Below are 25102 nucleotides of genomic sequence, written 5' to 3'. Positions count from 1 at the left end.
GTTATTGTTGCTGCTGTTGTTATTTCTGCTGCTGTTGTTATTGCTGCTGCTGTTATTTATTGCTGCTGCTGTTATTGCTGCTGTTGTTATTGCTGCTGCTGTTGTTATTGCTGCTGCTGCTGCTGTTATTGCTGCTGCTGCTGTCGGTTATTGTTGCTGCTGCTGTCAGTTATTGCTGCTGCTGTTATTGCTGCTGGCTATTGCTGCTGTCGGTTATTGTTGCTGCTGCTGCTGTTATTGTTGCTGCTGCTGTCAGTTATTGCTGCTGCTGTTATTGCTGCTGCTGTTGGTTATTGCTTTTGCTGCTGTCAGTTATTGCTGCTGCTGTTATTGCTGCTGGCTATTGCTGCTGTCGGTTATTGTTGCTGCTGCTGCTGTTATTGCTGCTGCTTTTGTTATTGCTGCTGCTGTTGGTTGTTGCTGTTTCTACTGCTACTGCTGTCATTGCTGATTCTGCTGTTGGTTATTGCTGCTGCTGCTGTTATTGCTGCTGCTGTTGGTCGTTGCTGTTGCTATTTCTACTGCTACTGCTGTTGGTTATTGCTGCTGCTGCTGTTGTTATTGCTTCTGCTGCTATTATTGCTGCTGCTGTTGGTCTTTGCTGTTGCTGTTTCTACTGCTGCTGCTGCTGCTGTTGGTTATTGCTGCTGCTGCTGCAGAGCTAGTACGGGACTCGCTACTGCCAATACAGACATTTCACGCTGCTATGAGCAAGTAAGACATGCTGCTGCTGTACAATATAACATACATGAATTACTCATAGCAGATCTATACAGGTGGAGGGTTTCAGAACACGCACTGCAACTGCTACAGCAAATGCTGACCAAGTATTTGAAGGCTGAGCTATGAGCTCATTGGCTACTGATACAGCAGGAACCAATCAGCTGTGCCATATAGAGAATGATGTGATTGCAAGCAGAACATGTGAACCGCATAATTGAGTTACAGCGCTGTTTTAAGTCTTCAGCACAAAAAAAATGTCTTCTCTAGAGCTGCTTTACAGCTGAATCTAATTCATTTCATAATTTCTGAACTTTGCACAGCTATTGAACTGAACTGAATCAACACCGAACTGAATTGAGCTGAATAAACACACTACTGTCTTCTGAAGAGCTGCTTTATAACTGAATTGAGTTTATTTTATAATTGATGAACTTTGCACTGCTACTGAACTGAACTATATGAATAATATTGTATAAGCGCTATATAAAAATAAATGACTTGACACACCTTAAAGTTGTAGGTGGACTGTGGCCTCCTCTGCGTCTCCATCTTCGGCTGTTCTGAGATCAGTTTTGCTCCATCGTTTTCGTTGTATGTGCTGTAGAAACACGAAACAGGTCTCTGAATGGATTTACCGTCCATTTTAGCGATGCCGAGCTGTTCGGGAACAGTTCTAGGTGAGAGTAAAATGTCCCGAGGCATAAGCGCCGGTTGTTCCGAGAACATCGTCGCCTCGTGAATTGATTTAGACCTTGTCCGTGAGTCATTGGGGTTTAAGGTGAAGCTCTTCTTGAGATCAGGCTGCAGATTTCCACTCTCACTCTGGACCTGTCGGGATCTGGTGCGCCAGTCCAAGACCGGCTGACCATTTCTCCGATTCGCCTCATTCAGTTCCTGATACTCGTACGTCTCTCCTTCGGCTAACTCACCCAGACGCCCCAGAGACTGCGCTCTTTTTCGCAAAGACGGGCTGGTTCTCCTTAACGAGTTTGAGCTGGTAACAGAGAGTCGACTCATCTGAGCGATCGCTGCAGAAATGTAGTCCTCATGTCCGATGAAACTGCCACGCACGATGCTCTGGAAGAGAGAGTTAAACAAGGCATCAAAACTGACTCTATTTACTCTATTTTAAAAGATAATTAATATTCAGTAACATTATAGATTTGACTGCACTGACATGAGATGAGAAAAAAAAACTTGAGTCTTCTGTAGAGCTGCTTATAGTTGAATAAAATTTGTTTTGTAATTGAAGATCTTTGCAGAACTGATGCTATTATTGAACTGAATTGAGATGAAAAATTGTTGTATTCTGTATAGCTGAATCAAATTTGTTTCGTAATTCATGAACTTTGCAGTGTTGACACTATTATTGAACTGAATCAACATAGTAGAGCTGCTTTACAGCTAAAATTGAATTAGTTTCATAATTGATGAATTGTACTACATTAGCACTGTTATTTTCCTGTTTATTACTGTGAAGCAGCTTTGAAACATCAGTATTGTATAAAGCACTGTATAAATGAAAGTTTTATTTAATCAGAATGGTGCGAAACTTTTTCCACTTGCTATGTGAACACACACACACACACACACACACACAAAATTTCATGGACATGATTCAAAAAGGTTAAATGGTCCTGAAAAAAAAAAATTTTACTCCTTGTGGTCAAAAATCAGCACATTGGAAATGAATGGGAGACAAATTTCATCTTACTGAAAGCTCAATTTTTGAGATATTAACCTCAAATTTGGAACACAACTTGTTTAGATTTACAGCTTTGATTTTCTCTCAGTTTTAGAGTAAAACATGTTTTGGAAAACATATATTTCATATAAAAATTTAAAATAGCATTTTTGTTAATTTTTCATAACAATAAACGTAAAATATATAACTTTTTTAAGTTCCCCCCTTTTTTTTTTTTTTTTACTTTTTTTCACTTCAGCAATAATCTACCAAGTGTCATCTTTAAAAAGAAACCAAACGTTGAAGATTTATGACAGATTAAGTTGAAAATTTCATTTTCAGGTGTATGCTCACAAAGTGAATATATGCATTATAACTACGGCATAAATAAAATTTAGTGCAATAAAAACCCTTAAAAATACAAAATATTAAATAAAAAAACATTATCAAACTAAAATTGAGTACATTCATATCATTGAAATAAAAAAGAAAAGAAATTTCTGTCATTTTTGACTGCAAAGCGAGGAGGACCAGAGGGTGAAGAATGTTAGGCGAACATCCAACTAAAACATTTCAAGAAAAATATTCCATGAGCAATACATAAATAATGTTTTTATTTTTTAAAACATTGCTAAAGACCAGTTAATGCTGAACAAATGTTTTATTAACTTTACTGGAAGAACATTTGTTCGTAACTTTGAGAGAACCTTGCCACAACGTTCTGAGAACGTTCCCTCTTAGCTGTGACTGTCATACAGTAGATCAGTACTGCATATTCAGAGAATCACCATTTGCAGTAGGCAGACGCAATTACATAATGCATGTGATGCATGAGTGCTTTAATTGCACCGGTTATGAACACATCATGCTTCACATTCCAGCTGTTCGGGAAACTTTAGCCAGCGGGAAACAACATGCCTTTCAGATGAAGATGGCGCTTCATCACTCAATTAACAAAAATCCATGTCTTTGAAATTACAGTTGATAGATCTTTATATACATGCAATTCTTTATTTATAGGGATCATTGGAAAGAATTATAATCTATAAACTCCAGAATTGTTTTCATTAATGCTGTCATTACCATAATATTTCTAAGTATTTTAGAGAACAATGAGTTTTTACCCTCAAAAAAAAAAAGATTCTGTGAAATTATTTGATTTTCTAACTGAAGTGATGTTGAATTTTCCTGGATCTCAGACATTCACCATAATCATTACACATTACTACAACAAACAGATTGATTCTCCTCACACTGAAATGTCTCAATATTTTAAACTGGACACAAGAAAGCAACATATAAGATGAAGCAGCTCCTCCTAGAGTAAATCGTTATGTGACAGCAGCGTTGAGCAGGTCTATCAGGTCATAATTAGCGAACATAAAGGCTTAGTGTCACATTCTTAAAACATTTGAATGTTGTAGCTGATATGTGAGAACCCTGGGGAAATATAACAAAGACACTGGCATAGATACAAACCAAACCTCCTCCTAACATCGAGACAGAACCTGTTTAACAGACAAGCGATTATTTACAACTAGAGCCGCAAACATGAACATGAAAAACTCTCAGGGAAAAGATTTTCTGAAAACCTCTTTATGTGAAGATTTGATGCTGTAATGAATGTGCCTCAATCAAATTTCACAGCAAAATCAAACGAGACAATATATATTTTGCCTATTTTTGTTTAATTGTCATTAAATATTGTCGCTATGTTTTGCATATAATGCTAAAAAAATATTTATAATTTTCTTTAAGCAATAAAGAATTTTGTTTTTTTTGTTTTTGGAGTGAAATATTCTCTTACTTTGTGAGATTCCCCTACCTATTATTGCATAATAATGTTAAAAATAGAATAAAAATAGAATGAAATTAATGATTAATGAACTAATGAAAGTATTAATGAAATATCTATGCAGTGAAATATTATGCAAAATAATATCAACTATATAATTTTTTGCCTGATATTTTCGCCTAATTGTCATAAAAATGACACTAAGTTTTATATATATATATATATATATATATATATATATATATATATATATATATATATATATACACACACACATTTTTAATAAATAGATTTTTATAAATAATTAATAATTGGTCTAATTGTTAAAAAATGTCACTGAATATATATACAATGTTCTTTAAGCATTAATTTTGGATTATGTATGTGTGTGTGTGTGTGTGTGTGTGTATATATATATATTTTTTTTATTATTATTGTAATGGTAGAAATAGAAATGTGTTACTGCAATATGTATTGAAATGATATGCAAAATAATATCAAGTTTAGCATTTTTTGCCTGATATTTTTGCTTAATTATCATAAAATAATGTCACTACGTTTAGCAAATAATGGTAAAAAAATTCTTTAATTGTTTCTTTTGATTTTGTGGTAAAATATGAGCTGGACATGTGAGATTTTGTAATATGCACTTACCTAGTAACTATATATAATAATTATACTATATAATAATTGCAAAATAATGTTTAAATAGAATTGTATTAATGAAATATCTATGCAGTGAAATGCTATGCACTATAATGTCAAATTATTATTTTTTTTCGACTGATATTTTGGCCCAATTGTCATAAAATGTTTCGCAAATAATGCAAAACATATAATGTTCTTTAAGAATTAATTCAATTATATTATGATATAATTGCTGTATGTATCATTCATACTACTGTATAGTTTATCTATATTTACACGTTAATTAACTGCAAATATGTCAAATATAAACAACAAAATAGCTCTGATACAGAAGCAAATATTGTCATAAACATCAAATGCAAACGTGTCTTCTTCTGACACTGAAGGAACATGCTTGACTTTACCTTCTTTGGTTTGAGGTGCACCTGAGTGACTCTGGACGGATCCACCACAGGTTTGGGTCTCTTGAGCGTTTCTATGATGCTTTGCCATTGGGGCGGCAGACCGACAAAACAGCCCTGAACCGGGTCAAAGGACGTGTGCACCCTGTGCTCGAAGTTCTTGGGCGTGGAGATCTCCATCCTCCTCTTCTTCTTCTTCCTCCTCAGGAACATCCTGACGGCCTGCGGAAAACAAGAGTCAGTCCCATCGTGAAACGACAGGCTCAGTTTCTCCAGTAATGCCATGCAGTCACGTTCACAGCATGCATATCCAACTGAAGAGAAGGCCGTCAAAAAACAAAACAAGACTCAAAAGGGGGCGGGGACAGGTGTGACACGTGCTGTCAATCTAACACCTGAGGACACACCCCTTTCCTAAAGCTCTTTCAAACCTGACACCGAGAGCGTCCTGTTACATAATAGCTGCAGATCGAGTCTTTACTAATGCATATTCAGTGAACCGGCTCAATACTGCTGCAGGTTATATTGAGGACACAGTAAGTGACCACAGAAAAAAAAACAATGTCCTGATTCTGGGTACATTGGATTTCCCAAGCCTGTAGGAATCAATTTAACCCTATAAAGCCCTATATTTGATATTAGGGTCAATGATGTGAGTCCAAAGGCCTATATAAAAATAAAAAACAAAGATATGACATCCAATGTATGTAAGGTAGTACAACTCAAACTCTTTTATTGAATCCAAAAGGTTTTAATTATATGCTGCGACATATAAAGGTATTTTAAAGTGTAAAGGTCATTCGGTTTAACCGTCCAAAGGCCAATACAGCCATTTCATTTGTGATTAAAATATCTTAAAATGTAATAAATGTATATATTTTTTATTCTGGAATGATTTTATAACATCATATATCAACATAGTGCAAAATGATATTAAAATTATGTGTAGAAGTCGTTGCTTTATGAGAAAGAATGTCTGGAAAAATGAATTTCATTGATGTCATTCGGAGTAACCAATATAAATCGACCATTTTGGATCAAGTCATGTGGTCAATATCATGTGACAGGATGTGACATCATTCAGACACCTGCAAAGGACCACATGGTCGTGAAGCAAAGTAACTAACTCTCTCTTAACTGTTTGATAAATTCATGTTTTCACTTGATCATACGCATTCATACGTCATTCGGTGCAACCGCTATAAAACATGGAAAATGTTGTAATATTTTAAAAACTTGTGCTAAATATAAAATGTTTGATTGTTCTTTTGCTAGATATCAGCCTGTTAGCATTGTTTGAAAATATTGTCATTCGGTGTAACCAAAAGTGTCATTTGGTAAAACTGAAATTTTGGTTAAACCAAATGACTTTTTGGTGACAAATTTTGTCCATCTTGTAAAAAATGACAAAAGCAGTGCTAATTGATTATAAAAACCACATAATCTCATTGTTAACACTTAATAAAACTTCAAAATTAATGATATCTCCATTACATGTGTATTTGGTAATCTCTAAGACATATTATTGGCAGATATTGATATGTATTTTATGTCAGTATCTGTAATAAAGATCTCATTGATTTACATTACCTTACTTTTTATCCAAATATCAGCATCTGCATTAAATTGCATATTTTTGCTCAGGCCTCTGAATAAAACTGAACTGTTTTTTCCTCCATATTCTCACTATTTCAGACTATATGAGCACCAAACATGATGCAAAACATGAAACACATATGCTACATTTTTGTTTAACTGTTGTATCATATGTCAGGCTTTACAAGGTTAATATCTCAGTTGTATTTTCCAAGACATTAATGAGATCAAACTGGGCTCAAATTTGCCAATCCCGAATATTTCCTATCAAATTCTCTCAAGATCTGATGATTTGAGCAGCTCCACATTCATTTTATATCTCCATACTTTTACTGTATTTGTGTAAATGAGAAAGAAAGCTTTGAAACGCTTCGTTTGTCCTCTAACGCAGACGGGCTCTGTTCTGCATTAACCCGATCAATAACATCACCAGCCGCGTCTGTCTGCGTGGATGAACAGATCGACTAGTATCTGATCGACATTCGACTATATTATATAAGATATAAAAGATGCTATTTTTTTGTAGTACTGCACTGTAAAAAATAAATAAAAATAATAATAATTACAATACTGCATACAGTAAAAAAATTGTAAATGGTCATGTAATTTTATTGTAAAATACTGCCAAAAGGTAAAAACTACGAATTACTGTATAATTTATGGTGAAAAAAGAGAAGTCCCTGCGTGACTCATAACATATGATTATATTTTATTTAAATAGCTGAATCTAATTTTATTATTTGTTTGTTTAGTGTTATTCTGTTAATGTTTATTGCTTTATTTAAGTGTCAAGTGTGTTCATCATGTGGTTTTCTGTTTTACAACCTGTATTTTTATGGTGATTATTAGTATATTTGGAGGTAAAAATCAGATTTTGGTTGCTCAAGTACATAGGTATATTAATATTATATCACTTGGGTATGAGTTGCAAAATATACAGACATTCTGTTAATCCGGAAACACTGTGATAGTATTTTATTTTATAATTTTTTTTATTATATATTTTTTTTTTTTTTAATTTTCTTTATTTCTTTTTTTAGTATTTTATTTTACATTTTAGTATTTTATTTTATTTTATACATATACATTCAGCAGCACATTTTTTACAATGTGTCCTTCATTAGACATTTACATATTTCCCACAAGACAAAAAAAAATATATTTCCACTGGTCATCCTTGGTTCAGGATCATGTGTGTCCGTCACCTGTCATATGAAATGCCCTAATCATAACAGAACTAAATAAAAACTAAACGCCTCTCATTTGTTAAAAATGATAAACATATACATTGAACTGTAAGACCCTCAATGCAGTCACTGCTACTGTTGGCCTACAAAACCTGCACTTCCTAATTTGTTTAGCCAAATCATCCTTGTGGTTTAATGCAGGATAAGGAGTCTCCCAGCAAACAAAGTTCTAAAAACGTTTAACTAACGTTCCCTTAACGTTCTCTGAACATTCTAGATTTTTGAATGTTTCATTTAGCGAACATTCCATTTGGGAACGTTACTTTTGAATGTTCTCTGAACATTCTGAAAAAACTTGTTACATTTAAAAAAATGTTAGACAAACATTTCAGAACCTTCCATGAACAAATTTTGAGAACATTATTACAGGGTTTCTACAGGGTTTCATCAAATCTAATTTAATGCTTTTTAATGCCTTTTTAATGCCAATTTTTTATTTTTTTAATGCCATATATATGCCGCTAAATGTCGGTAGATGACGACATACGGCAATTAGAAAATACAACATGTCATTGTTGCATTTGCATTCTGCCAAGTGTCAGACCTTTACATTTGTTTGCTTCTCTGCTGCTACCCTTTTGATCACATAATATATTTTATCACAGCCAAACTCCCAATAAAATTGTTTCATCTATATATATTTTTCCTTGTACAAGCAAAACAGTAGCTTGTCAGGAAAAAAATAGTTTTTTTTTTTTTTTTTTTTTTGTGGTAGAAAAAAATTTCCTTTCAGAATATTGCAGCTTTGACATATGTAAATCTGCATATTTTTGATTGATTACAACTGCATTAAATAATGTTATAGGATTGTTTTAAATACTTTTTGAAAATACAAATATGAAATGTTGGAGGGGATATTATATTTTAAAAATGAAACTAAATCACCAGTAGGTGGCGTCAAGTAACCGTCTTATTGAGTGGGTCATTGATTCGTTCATTCCAATGGCTGATTCATTCAAGAATGAGGCAATTGTTTATGAATGGGTCATTTAATCTTTGATTCAACCGATTCGTTCAAAACACTGAATCATTCAGTAATGAAAACAAGGCTGAGTGTTGCGCTTTGCTGTGATCTTTGTTTGAAACGATTTTTGCTGCTAAAATAGAACAAAAACAGTCAATGTTCCTTCTAAAATGTAAGTGGCTTAATATTAACGTTTTGTTAATTGAACTGTTGTATGAAATCAGTGTCACATTTTTAATCGTGAGGTAGCCTATTTAGGAAATCAGCATTCTTGGTTGTGTGGTTTCGCTTACCAGTATAAAGTTATAAAAACTACACATTTTGAATTTTTACCGCAGTATGTTTAACAGAGTTTATTTTTGTGTGCTTCGCTCATGTTTCCATTTCTCCTCGAGATGGTGCGCGAGCCTCAACAGCGCAACCTTGTTATCGTCACTACATTATACAGCCTATTATTATCCACTATCGATCGCCACTAACGCTAAATGTAATAAAATCAGTCATACTTGCGTTTTGGTGATTCCCAAGTTACTGTTTTTTTTTTTTTTTTTTTTTTTTTTTGGTATTGACGTTTTAATCAGGTCCTTGTCCGGTCGGGAAAGTAAAGTTCGAGCCCTGACATGTTACACCAGCACTAAAATCCTGATTTATAATCAAGACATTGTCTGACAAAATCACCATACACATAAGATAAAGACAGTTGCTGTGATTTTGGCTATATACACACTTAAAATGATCACTCAAGTTAGAAGCAATAGTATCTATTTTATTTGTTCTCTGACAAAGCGCACATCCTCAACGCTAAACCAGAGAGGCTGAACGGCATCTCTGGGCCGTCTTTTCCTGAGCCTGCAGTATGGCCTGCAGCAGGAAAGCACTCTTGCGCTCCTGCGGCAGTACCGGTGGGTCTCGGAAGCTAGATCAGGTTAACAAGTCGCTTTATTCGTCACAACGTGCTTTCTTAGAAAAAAGTCGCAAAAGGGGCCTGAAAAGTCGTTAAGTTGGCAACACTGATGCAGCCTTCCGCAGGTCCCAGTGCGCCGCTGTCCAAACCGGCGTTATGGCAATTTTGCGCCGGCCGGAGACAATTACCAAACTGGTTCCGTGTGCGTATCACACCAATGTACATATTTTGCGACAGCAAATCAAAGTTATTATTTAGGATTTATTCAAAATAAACTCGTAGTTTTTCTTAAAAACTATCTAAAAAATTGAATGCCTGTTGAAACGAAATTTAATGCTTTTCAATGCCATTCAAGGCCTTAATTTTCGCAAAATCCATTTAATGACTTTTAATGCTTTTCAATGCCCCGCGGATACCCTGTATTAGATAACTCTGAACAAACGTTCTATTAATGTTACCGGAAGAACGTTTCCAGCTCAGTTCATAAACTAAAACTGCACAAACACAAGCCAGTGGATTTCCATAAATGACACAGTGTGTCTGTAAACTCACACTGAGCTGTCAATCAATATTTGCAACCAAGGCCCTTGGAAATATTTGAGTCTGCCTGCATTTATGTAAAATCTGAAAAGCGTCACTGCACTCTCCAGGTCACAGGAGGCGCTATAAGCAATATAATTTTTTCTCCAATGCAGATTTGGGTTTATTACACATCCCAGTCTCATTAAAAAAAGTACAAATGTACAAATGTTTAGTTGGTGAATATTGAATTCATGGCTGCATTCAGTTGATTCTATTGTATTTATAACCAAAGAGACTATAAAACAACACAAACGCACCATAAAATTATCAAAAAGTAACCCATTTTATTTTTTTGTGAACTGTAATCCAAATTAAAAGTCTTTCAAGTCTTTCTCCATCTCCATTTCACTTTTTGAAATAAATTATAGTCATAATACTAGTATGACTGTTATATTTTTCTTTATACTGCATGTATTTTTAAAAAAGTTTAAAACAGTTAGGTTTAGAGGGATTAGAGGCTCATAAATATCTATAAAATAGTATATTGTAACTAAAATTATTATGTTTAGGTTTGGGCATAGGGTTAAGGAATCTAAAATGTCTCTAAACATAAATAAGTATATAAATATATTTATTAGGTAAAGGATTTGTAAATATTATATGTTTATATAAATATGTAACAATGTTAATATTTTATATGCTCTCAATATGTCCATATTGTATTATACATACAGAATACATACGGAAAAGTAATTTTTATGCAAATAACACTGGGTTGCATATTTTCTCACTAGTGAACATTAAACAGTGAACAATAAACATGCAAAATAACCAGATAAGACATTACGAACACATTTTTTTTTTTATTCATTATGTTATCCATAAAGTAAGTGTTCAAAAAGTAAATATTTCTACAAAATATCTTCAAAATATTGTCAAACATAATGTGAAGCATGTAATTTTTGTAAAAAGATTTATGCCTGATTTATTCATATGTTCTTTTCATTAGTTCAATAAAAAAAGTTAAAAAGTATAATGATATCCACTAATTGTTTTTATGTTATGGCCACTAGCTGATATGATGGCCAACATAAAAGTCTGAAGTGTTTTGCTGGTGTTTAACAAATAATATTTACACTAAAGATACTAAAGATATATTTAATTCAAGATATTCACAGGCTTAAATATAAATATTATAATGTACAATAGAAAAGGTGTAAAATGTTTTAGCACTTTTGAAACTTATATATACGTTTGCACTATATATAGTGCATCCATATTAAATCTCAAGTAAGAATAATCATTTAAAAATATAAAAATAATAAATTAATAAATATATATTTAAAAAAATCGAATTAATTACATGATGTGGCGATTAATCGCACATCAAATTTGGTTGAGAAATGACCTCAAAAAGATCATTTAAAGTCATTATTGTGTTAAATGAGAAAAGCTTTAAAGAGACAAAAAAAAACAAATTTAATACACAAACTTTTAGGTTTCGGCGGCCATGAGGGTGAGTAAATAAATTTAAATTTTTGGGTGAACTATACCTGTAATGGGTTTTTTTAATATGGAAATATGATTTTTTATTTATGAAATGACACTCTAAATAATTGCCAGTAGGTGGCAGTAAATGTCTTAATGAGTAAGTCATTAATTTGATTCATTCAAACGGCTGATTCATTCAGGAACGAAGTAAATGGCTCTCTTCATGAATGAGTCATTGAATCACTGGTTCACCTGACTGATTCGCTCAAAACGCAGATTCGTTCAGAAACGAAACAGCTGTGTGTTGCTCGGAGACGCACAACAGTTCTAGGTTTATAGGTAATATTTTTGTGTGCAAAAACAGACAATATTGTGGATAAAATATCACAATACTAACTTCTTATTTATTGAACTGCTGTAAATCAATATCGCATTTGCGCAAAAACAGCACTCGATTGATAATGCACTCCTTACTGGTGTGATATTGCTTAACTATATTATATGATATAAATATGAGACAAAGACTCATTTTTGCCCTAATATCTTGAATTTTAGAGTCATTCTGAGCAGCAGACGTGACATCAGACAATCTTACCTGTTCAGCTGTGTTTGATTCCCCTCAGTTCAGCTCATTCATCTCCTCTTTCAGTGGACCCTGATAGAAACACAATATATCAGTGAGAAAAAGGAAACGTTCACGGCCTTATGCGTCTGTCCTATTATCGCCTCCATCCAGAGTCAATGTCCTGCGTCTCTGTCCTGTTTATTCAGCGGGTGTGGAGAGAAACACATGACAGACGAGGAGCGTTTACACACGCTCATGAAATGTGTCTACTCCTACACTGCCTTTGGTTTCCTGCAACACGTCGTGACATGATCGCACAGAAAGAGCCCTACATCTGAACATGCCATGATGGATCAGATACCAGCAGCAAAACCTTTAAGAAAACCACTGGTTATAATCGTTAGGGCCTTTTTAAGGGGTGTGCAGATATTTGAACTATATATTCAGACAAAATTCATGTCAATATACAACATTAGACAGCTTGGGAACGCCCATTTTTGCAATGTTTACTCAAATTGTGCAAGAAAGCAGGAAGTCAATATTATTTAACAAGTCTCATCCTTTATAACATAGTTGAGAAACAGTGTGTGCAAAGCTTGAGTCATGTATATTTATGGGACATTGAGATTTCTGTGTTGAAATGCTACTTTAGATTAAATTATGGAAGTTTGTTTCTGCCATTGAATAAAAAAATAAAAAAGGTCACTTCCACTTTATCTCAAAATTAGTTTATATCTAGCAATTCAAATTCAAAACTGCGAATTTGTATGTCTTATTTCTTGCAAATTTTTTCTCGGAACTGAGATATAAACTAGCAAATGTGAAAAAAATGTCTGAATTATGAGATATAAACTCAGAATTGCAAGACATAAACTCAGTATTGTGAGAAATAAAATCAGAATTGCAAGAAAGAAAGTCTGAATTGCAAGATATAAAGTCGGAATTGTGAGATATAAACTCTGAATTGCGAAAAAGTAAGTCAGAATTGCCAGAAATAAAGTCAGAATTGCGAAAAAAGTAAGTCAGAATTGCCTGAAATAAAGTCAGAATTGCAAGAAAAGGTCAGAATTGCAAAAAAGAAAGTCTGAATTGCAAGATATAAAGTCGGAATTGTGAGATATAAACTCTGAATTGCGAAAAAGTAAGTCAGAATTGCAAGAAAAGGTCAGAATTGCAAGAAAGAAAGTCTGAATTGCAAGATATAAAGTCAGAATTGTGAGATATAAACTCTGAATTGTGAAAAAGTAAGTCAGAATTGCCAGAAATAAAGTCAGAATTGCAAGAAAAAGTCAGAATTGCAAGAAAGAAAGTCTGAATTGCAAGATATAAAGTCGGAATTGTGAGATATAAACTCTGAATTGCGAAAAAGTAAGTCAGAATTGCAAGAAAAGGTCAGAATTGCAAGAAAGAAAGTCTGAATTGCAAGATATAAAGTCAGAATTGTGAGATGGGCAATTCCAGCGTTATGGACGTGACATTTGGAGTCAAAACTTGAAATATAAACGCTCAAAGAATGCATTTAATAGCAACATATTAAACCGTCTATTTATATATTCATAATCCCTTACTAAAGGAGTCCAGACATTAGAAAAATGTCAGTCTATACAATTGTTTTATATTTTAGATGAGGGAAATATACAGCGTTACGGACGTGACAAAAAAAGTCACTAAGTTTTGGGTGACAACATATTTTTTAAGAATTCTGCGAATTATATTGCGCAAACCAAAAGTAATACTGCCCACCTAATGAAGAAGGGTTGGCTCTCCACAGAGCATAAAATAATAATTGTATTTCATTTTTCGTGTCCGCATAAATGAGGAAAAAACAACGTTACGGATGTGACAGTTTTCCGTTACGGACGTGACCGGTCTGAAAGCGGCACATGAGACTGCTTTAAAACTGCTTTAAAACTTTCACAGAGACCTCAGGCAGGCATTTAAACTACCAAATATTGAAATCTGGGATACCAGTATAAGACTGCACAATTTATCAACATTTTACTAAACTTTATACCAGGGCTTAAAAACGAAATAATAATAATAATAATAATAATAAATCACTCCACTCCGAGCAGAATCGGTATTTTAACGTTTCTGTTCCAGCGTTCCTTCTGTATTATAAACGTTCTGAAACTGGTTTGATTAGAAAAAATAAAGGTTAATAACATTTGATGTTATTATTGAATAATATTAGGCTAGTATATATGCTATAATGTTTAGTGATTTTGATATCGCAGACTAAATACCGGCAGGCAGGAATAACTATAGGCTATTTACTCATTAAAACCAAAGGTGTTCATCAGTGATTGTACATCAAGAGCAAGGACACGTTGTGTGCATTTTGTTTTGTGCTTTTACCAGAACGAAACGCTCGATTGTCTGTGTGAAAACTGCGCGTGTGCACGAGCGCCAAGAGAACTGATAACAGCGGCAACGAGCACTGGCCATGATTTCAGAAACAACACGTTCCAGCGGAAAGATCGCCTCTTATTTAAAACAGACCTATGAATTTCTTATCGAAAAATGTTTTTTTTTCTTTAGGTAGGCTACAATTATTCTCTGAGTTTAAGTAAAATTTCTGAGACGTTCCAGAAAGATTCTAGTAGAGAGGCAGCTGAAAGCGCACGCAGTTTTTTTAATTTATTTATTTTATTTTACAAAAGTACAATGGTTTGTTGTTATTGTGAGCGTACACAAATACAAGTAGACCATTTGTAGTCTTGCACTAGTCTATAGGCTATCGCCAAAAATGAGGGAAGGCCTGTTTTCAGTTGTTTCAGCTGTCATGAGGAAAAAATCCATCAGAAAGCGCAGGCGCGTTCGTCGGCCAGAGGGATAAAATGTAGCAAATTTAGTTTCATATTTATAGTGGGCTATAGCCTATTATTATTATTATTATTTTTTTTTTTTTTTTTTTTTATTTCATCTCGTTGATTATGATAATTGAATAGCATGACGGATACGCAATGTTGGGAGACATGCAGCGGGTCAGACATAAGTTTGACCACTTCATTAAGTTTTGTTTTATATTAAGTCTTTCTTTAAAGTGAATTTCGTTTTGTAGAAATTGTATCTTAATTTCAATCAATGTTTCATCAACCAATTGCCTATATTTAATAAATGGGAAGAAAACCATGAACGTCGGGTGTGGAATGGATTGCGTAAGAAACGAACTCATGTTTCCGCGGCCTTTGAATAAGGCTGAAGCAATAGACGTATTTTTTATTATTATTTTTTTTTTAATTTCTTTATTACTTTATTACATGTCTTTATTACTTAATTAATCGATAAGATATTTTTGGTCTAACAATATATTTTAGCTGGTCTAAATTCTAATTTAGACAAATTTGCGTAGGCTATATAAGGTTCCCTTCTAGACAAGCGCGTAAATTGCTGTTTCGGCTGCAAATTTTCAGTAATTTCGATCGGTGCATCATGATAATTCATGTATAGTAAAAGAATAAAGAAACAACTCTAGACTTATTGGCTAGGCATGGAAAAGTACTTCAGCCATCCCGGTAGCTGACCATTAGCAGAGCTGGCGATGGGGTAAATATGCTTGGGCAATATCTAATAATAATAATAATAATAGCCTAATAATAATAATAATAATAATAATAATATCTCAGCAAAGAATGAACATATTTATTTGTCTCGTCGGCACACGTCCGCTAACGGTAACACAGCGCGTCAAGGCTTTCTGTTGTCTTGGCTACCTTACAAACTGGCGATGGAAACAATAGTGAATTTTCCCCCCTTTTGTAATTTACATGTAAAAAAATGAATGTGATTTTAACGGTGAAATTTTGTAAAAAACACTACGGAAAAAAAAAAACTGTAAATAGATTAACAGTAAGTTCCCATACTAAATACAGGGAAAACTGTAAAAGCTCTTACCAGACATTTAATGTAAATTTTTAGACGTAAAAATGAACAAATCAATATATAATTTACAGTCAAAAACTGTAAACTGATATTCCCACAATTCCCTGTGTGACACTCCACATTTGAAAGTATTTTGTTTAAATAGTCATGTTTCTTAGTTTTTGTTATCAGTTATGTACATTAGGGTTTTATGTTACATCTTCTGTTGTTTAATGAATGTTTATTGCATTATGCAAGTGTTGTGGGTTACCATGATGGTGTATTGTGTTTGCGTGAATTATCTTTGCACCTTCTAAATATTAGTATTCAGCTCGTGGAAAAGCTACTTGTGATGAACTCTGATTCTTCATGTGGCTTTCTCTTTTACCACCTGCATTATTATGGTGGTGGTCAGTATATGTTAAAGGTACAAAACAGATTTTAGTGGTAGTGTGCATTGAATTTACTGGTTTACATTCATATTTTCTTGTTTGTACATTACAGTTTTATACTGTAAAATTTACGTTTTTCTGTATTTTTACAAAATTATTCTGGCAACCACAGCTGCCAAATTTATTTTGTAAAAACTATGGAATATTTTTTACAGTGTAGCACTAGCCTTTTTTTTTATGATATTCTGCTTTCATTTTTGGGCTTCAGTTGGATGCTTTATTTTCATATTTAGTCAACTGAGTTCAGTTCTAAAAAAAAAAAGCAAAAAAAAAAAAAAAGCAAAGGCTACATATAAATAGGTGAATCTGCGACGGGGCCTATATGGGTGGGGACCCCCACGCACCGCGGGGGCTGCGGGGGTGTCCCGTACGCCCATGATTAGACCTATTTCTCACGTTGACAAGCGTGTGCGTTGTTTAAGAATCAATTCAGAGACCATGAGTTCTTACAGAACTGCTTGCTAAAATACATTGATAAATATTAATGTTTATCATAAAGCAGTTTAAAATCGCATGTTTCCACACAGTCAGGTGAACCGATTGACGTACACTATTGTCAATCGCAATCATGTTTTGTCTAAATGATCACACGGATTTCGGCTAGTTTTAACAGTTTAAAGCGGAGCCTTGAGTCAAAATGATCAAACTTTATTTCAAGTCAAAATTATTGCAATCCTATTATTTTTATTTTATCAGCTTGATCGCGCGGATTGTGATCAATAGGCTATTCATTTTTTAACCAACAGGTAAAAACGCGACATCCGAGGGAAGTGTCCCATGAGACACAATGCTCTTCTAGAAGTTGTACTGTATCATATAGGCCTACCTTTTGATGTTCATATTTCGTTCTGTAACCTGCAAGAGGAAGAGAAGATCGGTTCGTGTGCGCCTGATCCGCTTGATCTGAGGCGCTGCAGTAGCTAATCTGTCACGCGCCGTAGCTATTAAAGAGCGACATCTATGGTTTAAATTTTGTTATAAATCGACTGAATTTGAAAGTTAAACCTTTTTCATATTAAAACTAACAAAGCACAAAGAGTATTGCGATTATTGGATATGTTCTGATATGGTAAGCCTGAAACAGATGATGGCAAAATAAAGAAGCAAAGTCAAAGGATTTAATATGTAGCGTCCGTAACGGTCACGTCCGTAACGCTTTTTATGGTTGTTCAGAGCAACGTAGTGAAATGAATTGTTTATCCTAATAAGCATAAACATAATTTAGCTTTGCATATAAAGTTTCAAGTTATTTGCATAAATAATTGTTATATGACATAAACTTAATCTTTAAAACGTTACGGACGTGACAGAGCACTGAAGCGTCTTGACCTCTTTATTCCCGCCCTTATAAATTCATCAGGCAGTGCTGTTATGACAAAATGAGTGTATTTATTTCTCAGGCATGCCTCCATCTTTCTGCACAACGCTTACTGTTAAAATAAAGTTTAAAAAAGGGTGGTCTTTGATCCCTTTTTGAAAGCATGAAATATGGTTGGTTGAAAATGTAATTTAAGCATTGTTGCTTACCACATATATTGTGGATAAACATGGCAATTTTCTTAAAATTTCTGTTAGAGCACATTAATACAGTATAATACAGACCTAAATGGATAATTTAAAAAGGGTTTTGTGCTTTTGGTAAAAACTTTTTTTTTTCATGGTAAAGATGACATTTGCGTGGAATTGCCCAGATATAAACTCTGAATTGCGAAAAAGTAAGTCAGAATTGCCAGAAATAAAGTCAGAATTGCAAGAAAAAGTCAGAATTGCAAGAAAGAAAGTCTGAATTGCAAGATATAAAGTCGGAATTGTGAGATATAAACTCTGAATTGCGAAAAAGTAAGTCAGAATTGCCAGAAATAAAGTCAGAATTGCGAAAAAAAAGTAAGTCAGAATTGCCAGAAATAAAGTCAGAATTGCAAAAAAGAAAGTCTGAATTGCAAGATATAAAGTCGGAATTGTGAGATATAAACTCTGAATTGCGAAAAAGTAAGTCAGAATTGCCAGAAATAAAGTCAGAATTGCAAGAAAAGGTCAGAATTGCAAGAAAGAAAGTCTGAATTGCAAGATATAAAGTCGGAATTGTGAGATATAAACTCTGAATTGCGAAAAATTAAGTCAGAATTGCCAGAAATAAAGTCAGAATCACAAGAAATAAAGTCGGAATTGCGTGATATAAACTCGGAACTGCAAAAAATAAAGTCAAAATTGTGAGATAAACTCAGAATTGCGAAAATAAAGTCTTAATTGCGAGTTATAAAGTCGGAATTCTGAGAAATAAAGTTGGAATTGCGAGATATAAACTAAGAATTGAAGAAAAAGTCATAATTGCGATAAAGTTGGAATTCTGAGAAATAAAGTCAGAATTGCGAGGTATAAACTTGGAATTGTGCGATATTGCAACAATTAAACAATTGCAAGAAATAAACAGAGATATACAGTAAACTTGGAATTGCAAGAAATAAAGTTAGAATTGCAGGTTATAAAGTCATAATTTAGAGAAATAAAGTCGGAATTGCAAAAAATAAACTCAGAATTGTGAGAAATAAACTTGGAATTGTGAGATATAGTTTATCTCACAATTTTATTTCTCGAAAATATGACTTTATAACTTGCAATTCTGACTTTTTCTTGCAATTCCTAGTTTATTTTTATTGCCATTCTGATTTTATTTCTCAGAATTCCGACTTTATTTCTCGCAATTATGACTTTTTTCTTGCAACTACAAAAAAAGTCATAATTTCGAAAAAATAAAGTCATAATTGCGAAAAATAATCTCAGAATTATAAGAAATAAACTTGGAATTGTGAGATATAAAGTCACAATTCTGAGATATGAAGTCATAATTGCAAGAAATAAACTCAGAATTTGTGAGTTATAAAGTCGTATTTGTGAGATTTAAAGTCAGATTTGCAAGAAAGAACTCGGAATTGCTTGAAATAAAGTCGGAATTGTGAGAAAAAGTAAAAAATGTGAGGTCACACTTAATTTTTTTTTTCTATGGTGGAAACAAGCTTCCATATTAAAGGGCGATTAAATGCAGAAATGTATTTAAAGTGCATGCAAAATAATTTCATAAACATCTATTTTTATGTCAACGTTATTCACCATTTACTTAAAAAAGAAACCTATCCGAAACCTACTGCAAATATCTGTAACATTTTCTTAAAAACGACACATTTAGATACTTAGATATAATGTTCCTGATCAAGTGACTTCAGACTGAATCCTCTGCAGCTGCAGAAACTAAATCATACAAACAAATGAAGATACTGTACGTGTCACATTACCTATAGATACACCCTGCCTCTAACTCTTCTCAGAGATACATTTACACTAACCAAACTGGTTAAGTAATTCATTACCAGGGTTGTAACTTTCACAAGCTTTGGGCTTTGTAACGTATTCATCCAGACAACAAATTAAACACAAGAACAGAAGAATAAGATGGATGTTTTTTACTATTACACTTTAAAATATTGATGCAATATTGAATTTTTTGTGATACTATTGTAACTGTGACAGGATTTTCCATATCTGATATAATTTCACATCATTTACTAGTTGAATTTGTAATATATGAAGTTGGAATTACATTTAGAGATTTTAAGTTGCAATTGCAGTTCAATTCCTCCATATGTTGTGATCATCTGTGTTTAATCAAGTTACAGCCAATATAGGTTAGAAGTTATAAAGTTATGAAAAGGTTTAAAACTCACCTTACATTTTTCTCTCTTCATCAAGCCCAAGTTGATGCGAAATCCATGTCCAGGAATGTCACGCTCTGTTTGGACACGTAAAAGATCAGCCTCAACAAAACCACTACATCTTTATGCATTATTTCACTGGGTTTGAGCAACCTGATCAAAACATGATTGAAACAGAGAAAATTAAACATGCAAATGATTGTGTTGAAGACAGAAACTCCAGTTGAAATGTTTCAATACTTGAATTTACAGCTAAACTTTATTTATTCTTAACAGGGTTAATCGCATTAAAACATCCAGGTCAACTCAGAATTTAAAAAAAATATATATACATTTCAAGAAAATTAAGTATTTTAGGACCATTACCATTTATGCATATACAATTATTTAAATATTTTCATTTTACTTTTGAGTTTTTGTCCCTTTATAATTCTCAATGATTCTTATTACAATACAATTACTGTCTTGTATTACATGAACAAAAAATCGCAAACGTACTCCACACGGCTCCGGAGGGTTAATAAAGGCCCTCTGAAGCGAAGCGATGCGTTTGTATAAAAAATATCCATATTTTAAGTTATAAAGTAAAATATCTGGCTTCCGCCAGACCGCATTAAATATATATTACCAATATATATGTTACCAATAATGTGTTAACTCAATTTGAAGATTACCTTTGTTTCAACTCACAAACAGTCAAGACAATGCATTACTTTAACTTAATATACACCTAAGATGGCTTGAGGGTGAGTGAAGCTTGGGCTAATTTTCATTTGAAAGTGAACTAATCCTTTAAGTAATTTGGTAACACTTTAATATGAGGTTTCATTAGTTAAAGGGTTAGTTCACCCAAAAATGAAAATAATGTCATTAATTCCTCACCCTCATGTCATTCCACACCCGTAAGACCTTTGTTCATCTTCAGAACACAAATTAAGATATTTTTGATGAAATCCGATGGCTCCGTGAGGCCTGCATAGCCAGCAATGACATTTCCTCTCTCAAGATCCATTAATATACTAAAAACATATTTAAATCAGTTCATGTGAGTACAGTGGTTCAATATTAATATTATAAAGTGACGAGAATATTTTTGGTGCGCCAAAAAAACAAAATAACGACTTAATTAGTGATGGCCGATTTCAAAACACTGCTTCATGAAGCTTCGGAGCGTTATGAATCTTTTGAGTCGATTCAGTGATTCAGATCACGTATCAAACCGCCAAACTGCTGAAATCACGTGACTTTGGCGCTCCGAACCGCTGATCTGATTCGTAACGCTCCGAAGCTTCCTGAAGCAGTGTTTTAAAATCGTCCATCACTATATAAGTCGTTATTTTGGGGTTTTTTTGGCGCACCAAAAATATTCTCGTGGCTTTATAATATTAATATTGAACCACTGTACTCACATGAACTGATTTAAATATGTTTTTAGTATATTAATGGATCTTGAGAGAGGAAATGTCATTGCTGGCTATGCAGGCCTCACGGAGCCATCGGATTTCATCAAAAATATCTTAATTTGTGTTCTGAAGATTAACAAAGGTCTTATGGGTGTGGAACGACATGAGGGTGAGTGATAAATTACATTATTTTCATTTTTGGGTGAACTAACCCTTTAACTACATTAGTTCACATGAACTAACAATGAACTAACAACACTTCAACATGTATTAAAGGCAGGGTAGGTAAGAAATTTTGTTCCAAATTTGTTTAAACTTTCTATATATATACATGCATAATTAAAATGTAAGAACTCTGATAAAAAGGGTATAAAAATCGAGTGACTCTAGACCGTTTAATCTGTATTAAACACAGCTCATTATTTCCATCCGGGACGAAACATAGGATTGGCTTAGGCGGCTGTCACTCTCTCGCAACCATGGCAACCACCCTTTTGCCACACATGACCTGCCCACTTGCGCGCGCACGTTTGATTTGGGGAATTCAAGAGGCACGGATCCTAGGAATACCAAAACAATGGCAGAGAAACAGCAAGCAAAATTCACAGTACGTGAAGGCAAACCAGGCAAAAAAGGAAGACAGTAACAGCACAAGAAAAGGCAATGAACAAAAAGTCTTTGGATAAACAAAGAAATAAAACGCGAGTTAATATCGGCGTGGCTCTCCAGCGATGGCGAGAACTGAGGGAACTCAAGGGGCTGAAAAGTGACTCCTTGATGGCTTTATTTCTGCTGGACAGGTAAATCTTTCTTTTTGTATTTTGATCATACATATTTTTTTGTTTATTTTTTCATGAAGCATGTGTCATTAGCACACGTAGCTGCGTAATATAGCTAACATAACATTACTTAGCGAGCCGTAGTAGAGACGATAAATAATCTATAGGCCTAGCTCAAGATGATAGCTATAGTGTTGAATTGTGCATAATTTTGCTTTAGATAACTAAATACATGTTTAACAGATAGTAGGCCTAACGTTACTCCGCATCTAGGAACTTTTCTTAGAACTATATTTACCCTCTGTCTAACTCTTTTACCATGTTCACCTGTAAGCTTACCTGCACGTTTTTTTTCGCCTTTGTTTTGTTTTTATATTCTCTACCTATGTTTACTGATGTCTTTATCTTGTATATGTGTGTGTTATTATTTTGTGTCTGCAATGCAGTTGTGAGTTGATATTTGAGTGTATGTTACTCTGTTTATCTGTAGAACAACGTATATGTTATGAATCTTACACGAAATTCATCTTCATTGCAGTGTAAATGATGGTAATGGAAAAACGTGTATCATGCAACCTGTTTTTAGCTTTGCCTTATAGATAACTAACTCGTTAGCGAATTAAATTATGTTTATCTTTATAATTATAAAGTTATTTTTATTACATGTGATTCTGACATGATGTCACTACATGCATTGTGCTCCTTCCTCTCCGCTCGTCTCAGGTAAATAATGCGTCTTCCAGCTCAGTGGTCGGAGTCGCACGTTCATGCGTTTTGGGGGCGTGGCTTTGGAAGGAGCCCAGAAGGGAGGGGGTGGAGTGAATGGAAATAATGAGCTGTCTTTAAAACAGTCGTGAGAGGTCTACAGACACTCGATTTTTATACTTTCTTTTTCAGAGTACTTACATTTTAAATATGTATTGATATATAAATAAAGTTTAAACAAATTTTGAAAAAAAAGTTTTTTATACATTTTTACCTACCCTGCCTTTAATCTAAGTTAATGTACATTTTTGAAATCAAAAGTTGTATTTGTTAGCATTAGTTAAGGTACTGTACAAACAATGAACAACTGTATTTTTACTAACTAACATTAACAAAGATAATAAATGCTTTAAAAATATATGGTTCATTTTATATCCTAACTTGTAAGTAGTCTAAACCATTGATGCAACTGGCCACTTATTTTATTGTAAAGTTATTTTGTTTGTTTTTGAGGTGAAATTTGACCCAGGGAAATTCAATCACTGTTGTTGTACTGCAAAAATAACTAGAACAACAAATATATGCCAGTGAGGTAAGAAAAATAGTATTGTTCTCCCTTTAAATTAAGTTTGTTTTTCTTACTCCACCAGCAGATAGGCTATTTGTTCTTGTTTTAAGCATAAACTTTGATAATTTTTTCAGTAAACAAAATTTAATATCTGGTCATTTTGCTTCTCAAGTAAATGCATCTTGATTTAAGAATTTCAAGATATTTGTACTGAAAAACAAGACAAAAACACTGAGGAAGTGTGATCCTCCAGGATGAGAGTGAATATAAACGGCTCAGGTGAGAGAAAGCCGCGCGAAAGAACCGGAAAGACGAGGACAAAGCCGCTCACCGCTATCTATTATAACCACATGATCTTCAAGAGCTCGTCCTCCACAACACTTCACCTCTCATAACCTCGCCCTGCCTTTCTTCTGTCACTGTAACAAACACCAACACCATCCAGACACCTTTAGTTAGAAAAGACCGAGAGAGAGTTGAATGTTTCTTACCTGTAACGCTCGTGAAGGTCTCTCCTCTCACACAAACACACGGGCAGTTTCTCCTCAGCATGATCTGCGTGCCGCTGCATGTTCTGAGGCTTTGGGAGCGTCTCTATCCGATCTGAGTCATGACAGACTTCTAGTGTGCTCTTCATGTAGGTCAGAAGTACACCACTAACTTAGTCACTTCCATAAGGAGTCACTCTAAAGGCCCGTTCACACCTCAACTATAACGATAACAACACCGCGAAACGATATCGTTAGAATCCCTATCAGCAAGCCAACTACGAGTTCCGTCGTTAACAACACAATTCAACACAATTTTTGCGACCTTTGTTGGACAACGATGCTTTGGTAAAACTATTTTGTTTTCCAGCTGATGACCGTTAAACATTGACAGCCAATAGACGTCATGTGATGACGAGTTTTAACGGTCATCAATATCGTAAATCCTGCAAAGTTTTTCATATTTTTATTTTTTAAAAGATGTGTGTATATTTATAACATTATACTTAGTATTATATTACCCTTTGCATCAAATTACAAAAAAACTAGTTAAAGCTACCGGATATAAACACTGAATTGTGAAAAATAAACTCAGA

The 25102-nt window shown here is 33.8% G+C and overlaps 1 protein-coding gene across 6 annotated transcripts in view; it reads right to left on the bottom strand.

Annotated features, from left to right (window-relative positions):
* pak6b (p21 protein (Cdc42/Rac)-activated kinase 6b) overlaps positions 1-24882 on the bottom strand; it is a 40486-nt gene extending 15604 nt beyond the window's left edge. Inside the window, exons 1-5 of one of the 6 annotated variants that reach the window (XM_048207891.1) lie at positions 24510-24882; positions 20576-20640; positions 12571-12630; positions 5255-5473; positions 1231-1800 (exon numbers count right to left, since the gene is read on the bottom strand). In XM_048207891.1, the coding sequence (XP_048063848.1) occupies positions 1231-1800; positions 5255-5464 (780 nt within the window). In that variant the 5' untranslated portion in view covers positions 5465-5473; positions 12571-12630; positions 20576-20640; positions 24510-24882. Of the gene's footprint in view, positions 1-1230; positions 1801-5254; positions 5708-12570; positions 12906-20575; positions 20641-24349; positions 24472-24509 lie in introns of those variants that run through there. The other 5 variants (XM_048207894.1, XM_048207892.1, XM_048207895.1 and 2 more) reach the window with 5 other exon arrangements.
* Positions 24883-25102: the final 220 nt, after the last annotated feature.

This window comes from Megalobrama amblycephala, linkage group LG11, assembly GCF_018812025.1.
Source record: "Megalobrama amblycephala isolate DHTTF-2021 linkage group LG11, ASM1881202v1, whole genome shotgun sequence".
NCBI classification, from domain to species: Eukaryota; Metazoa; Chordata; class Actinopteri; order Cypriniformes; family Xenocyprididae; genus Megalobrama; species Megalobrama amblycephala.
The sequence above is the reverse complement of the archived record's forward strand: the minus strand, read 5'-3'. Positions and strand labels throughout refer to the sequence as shown.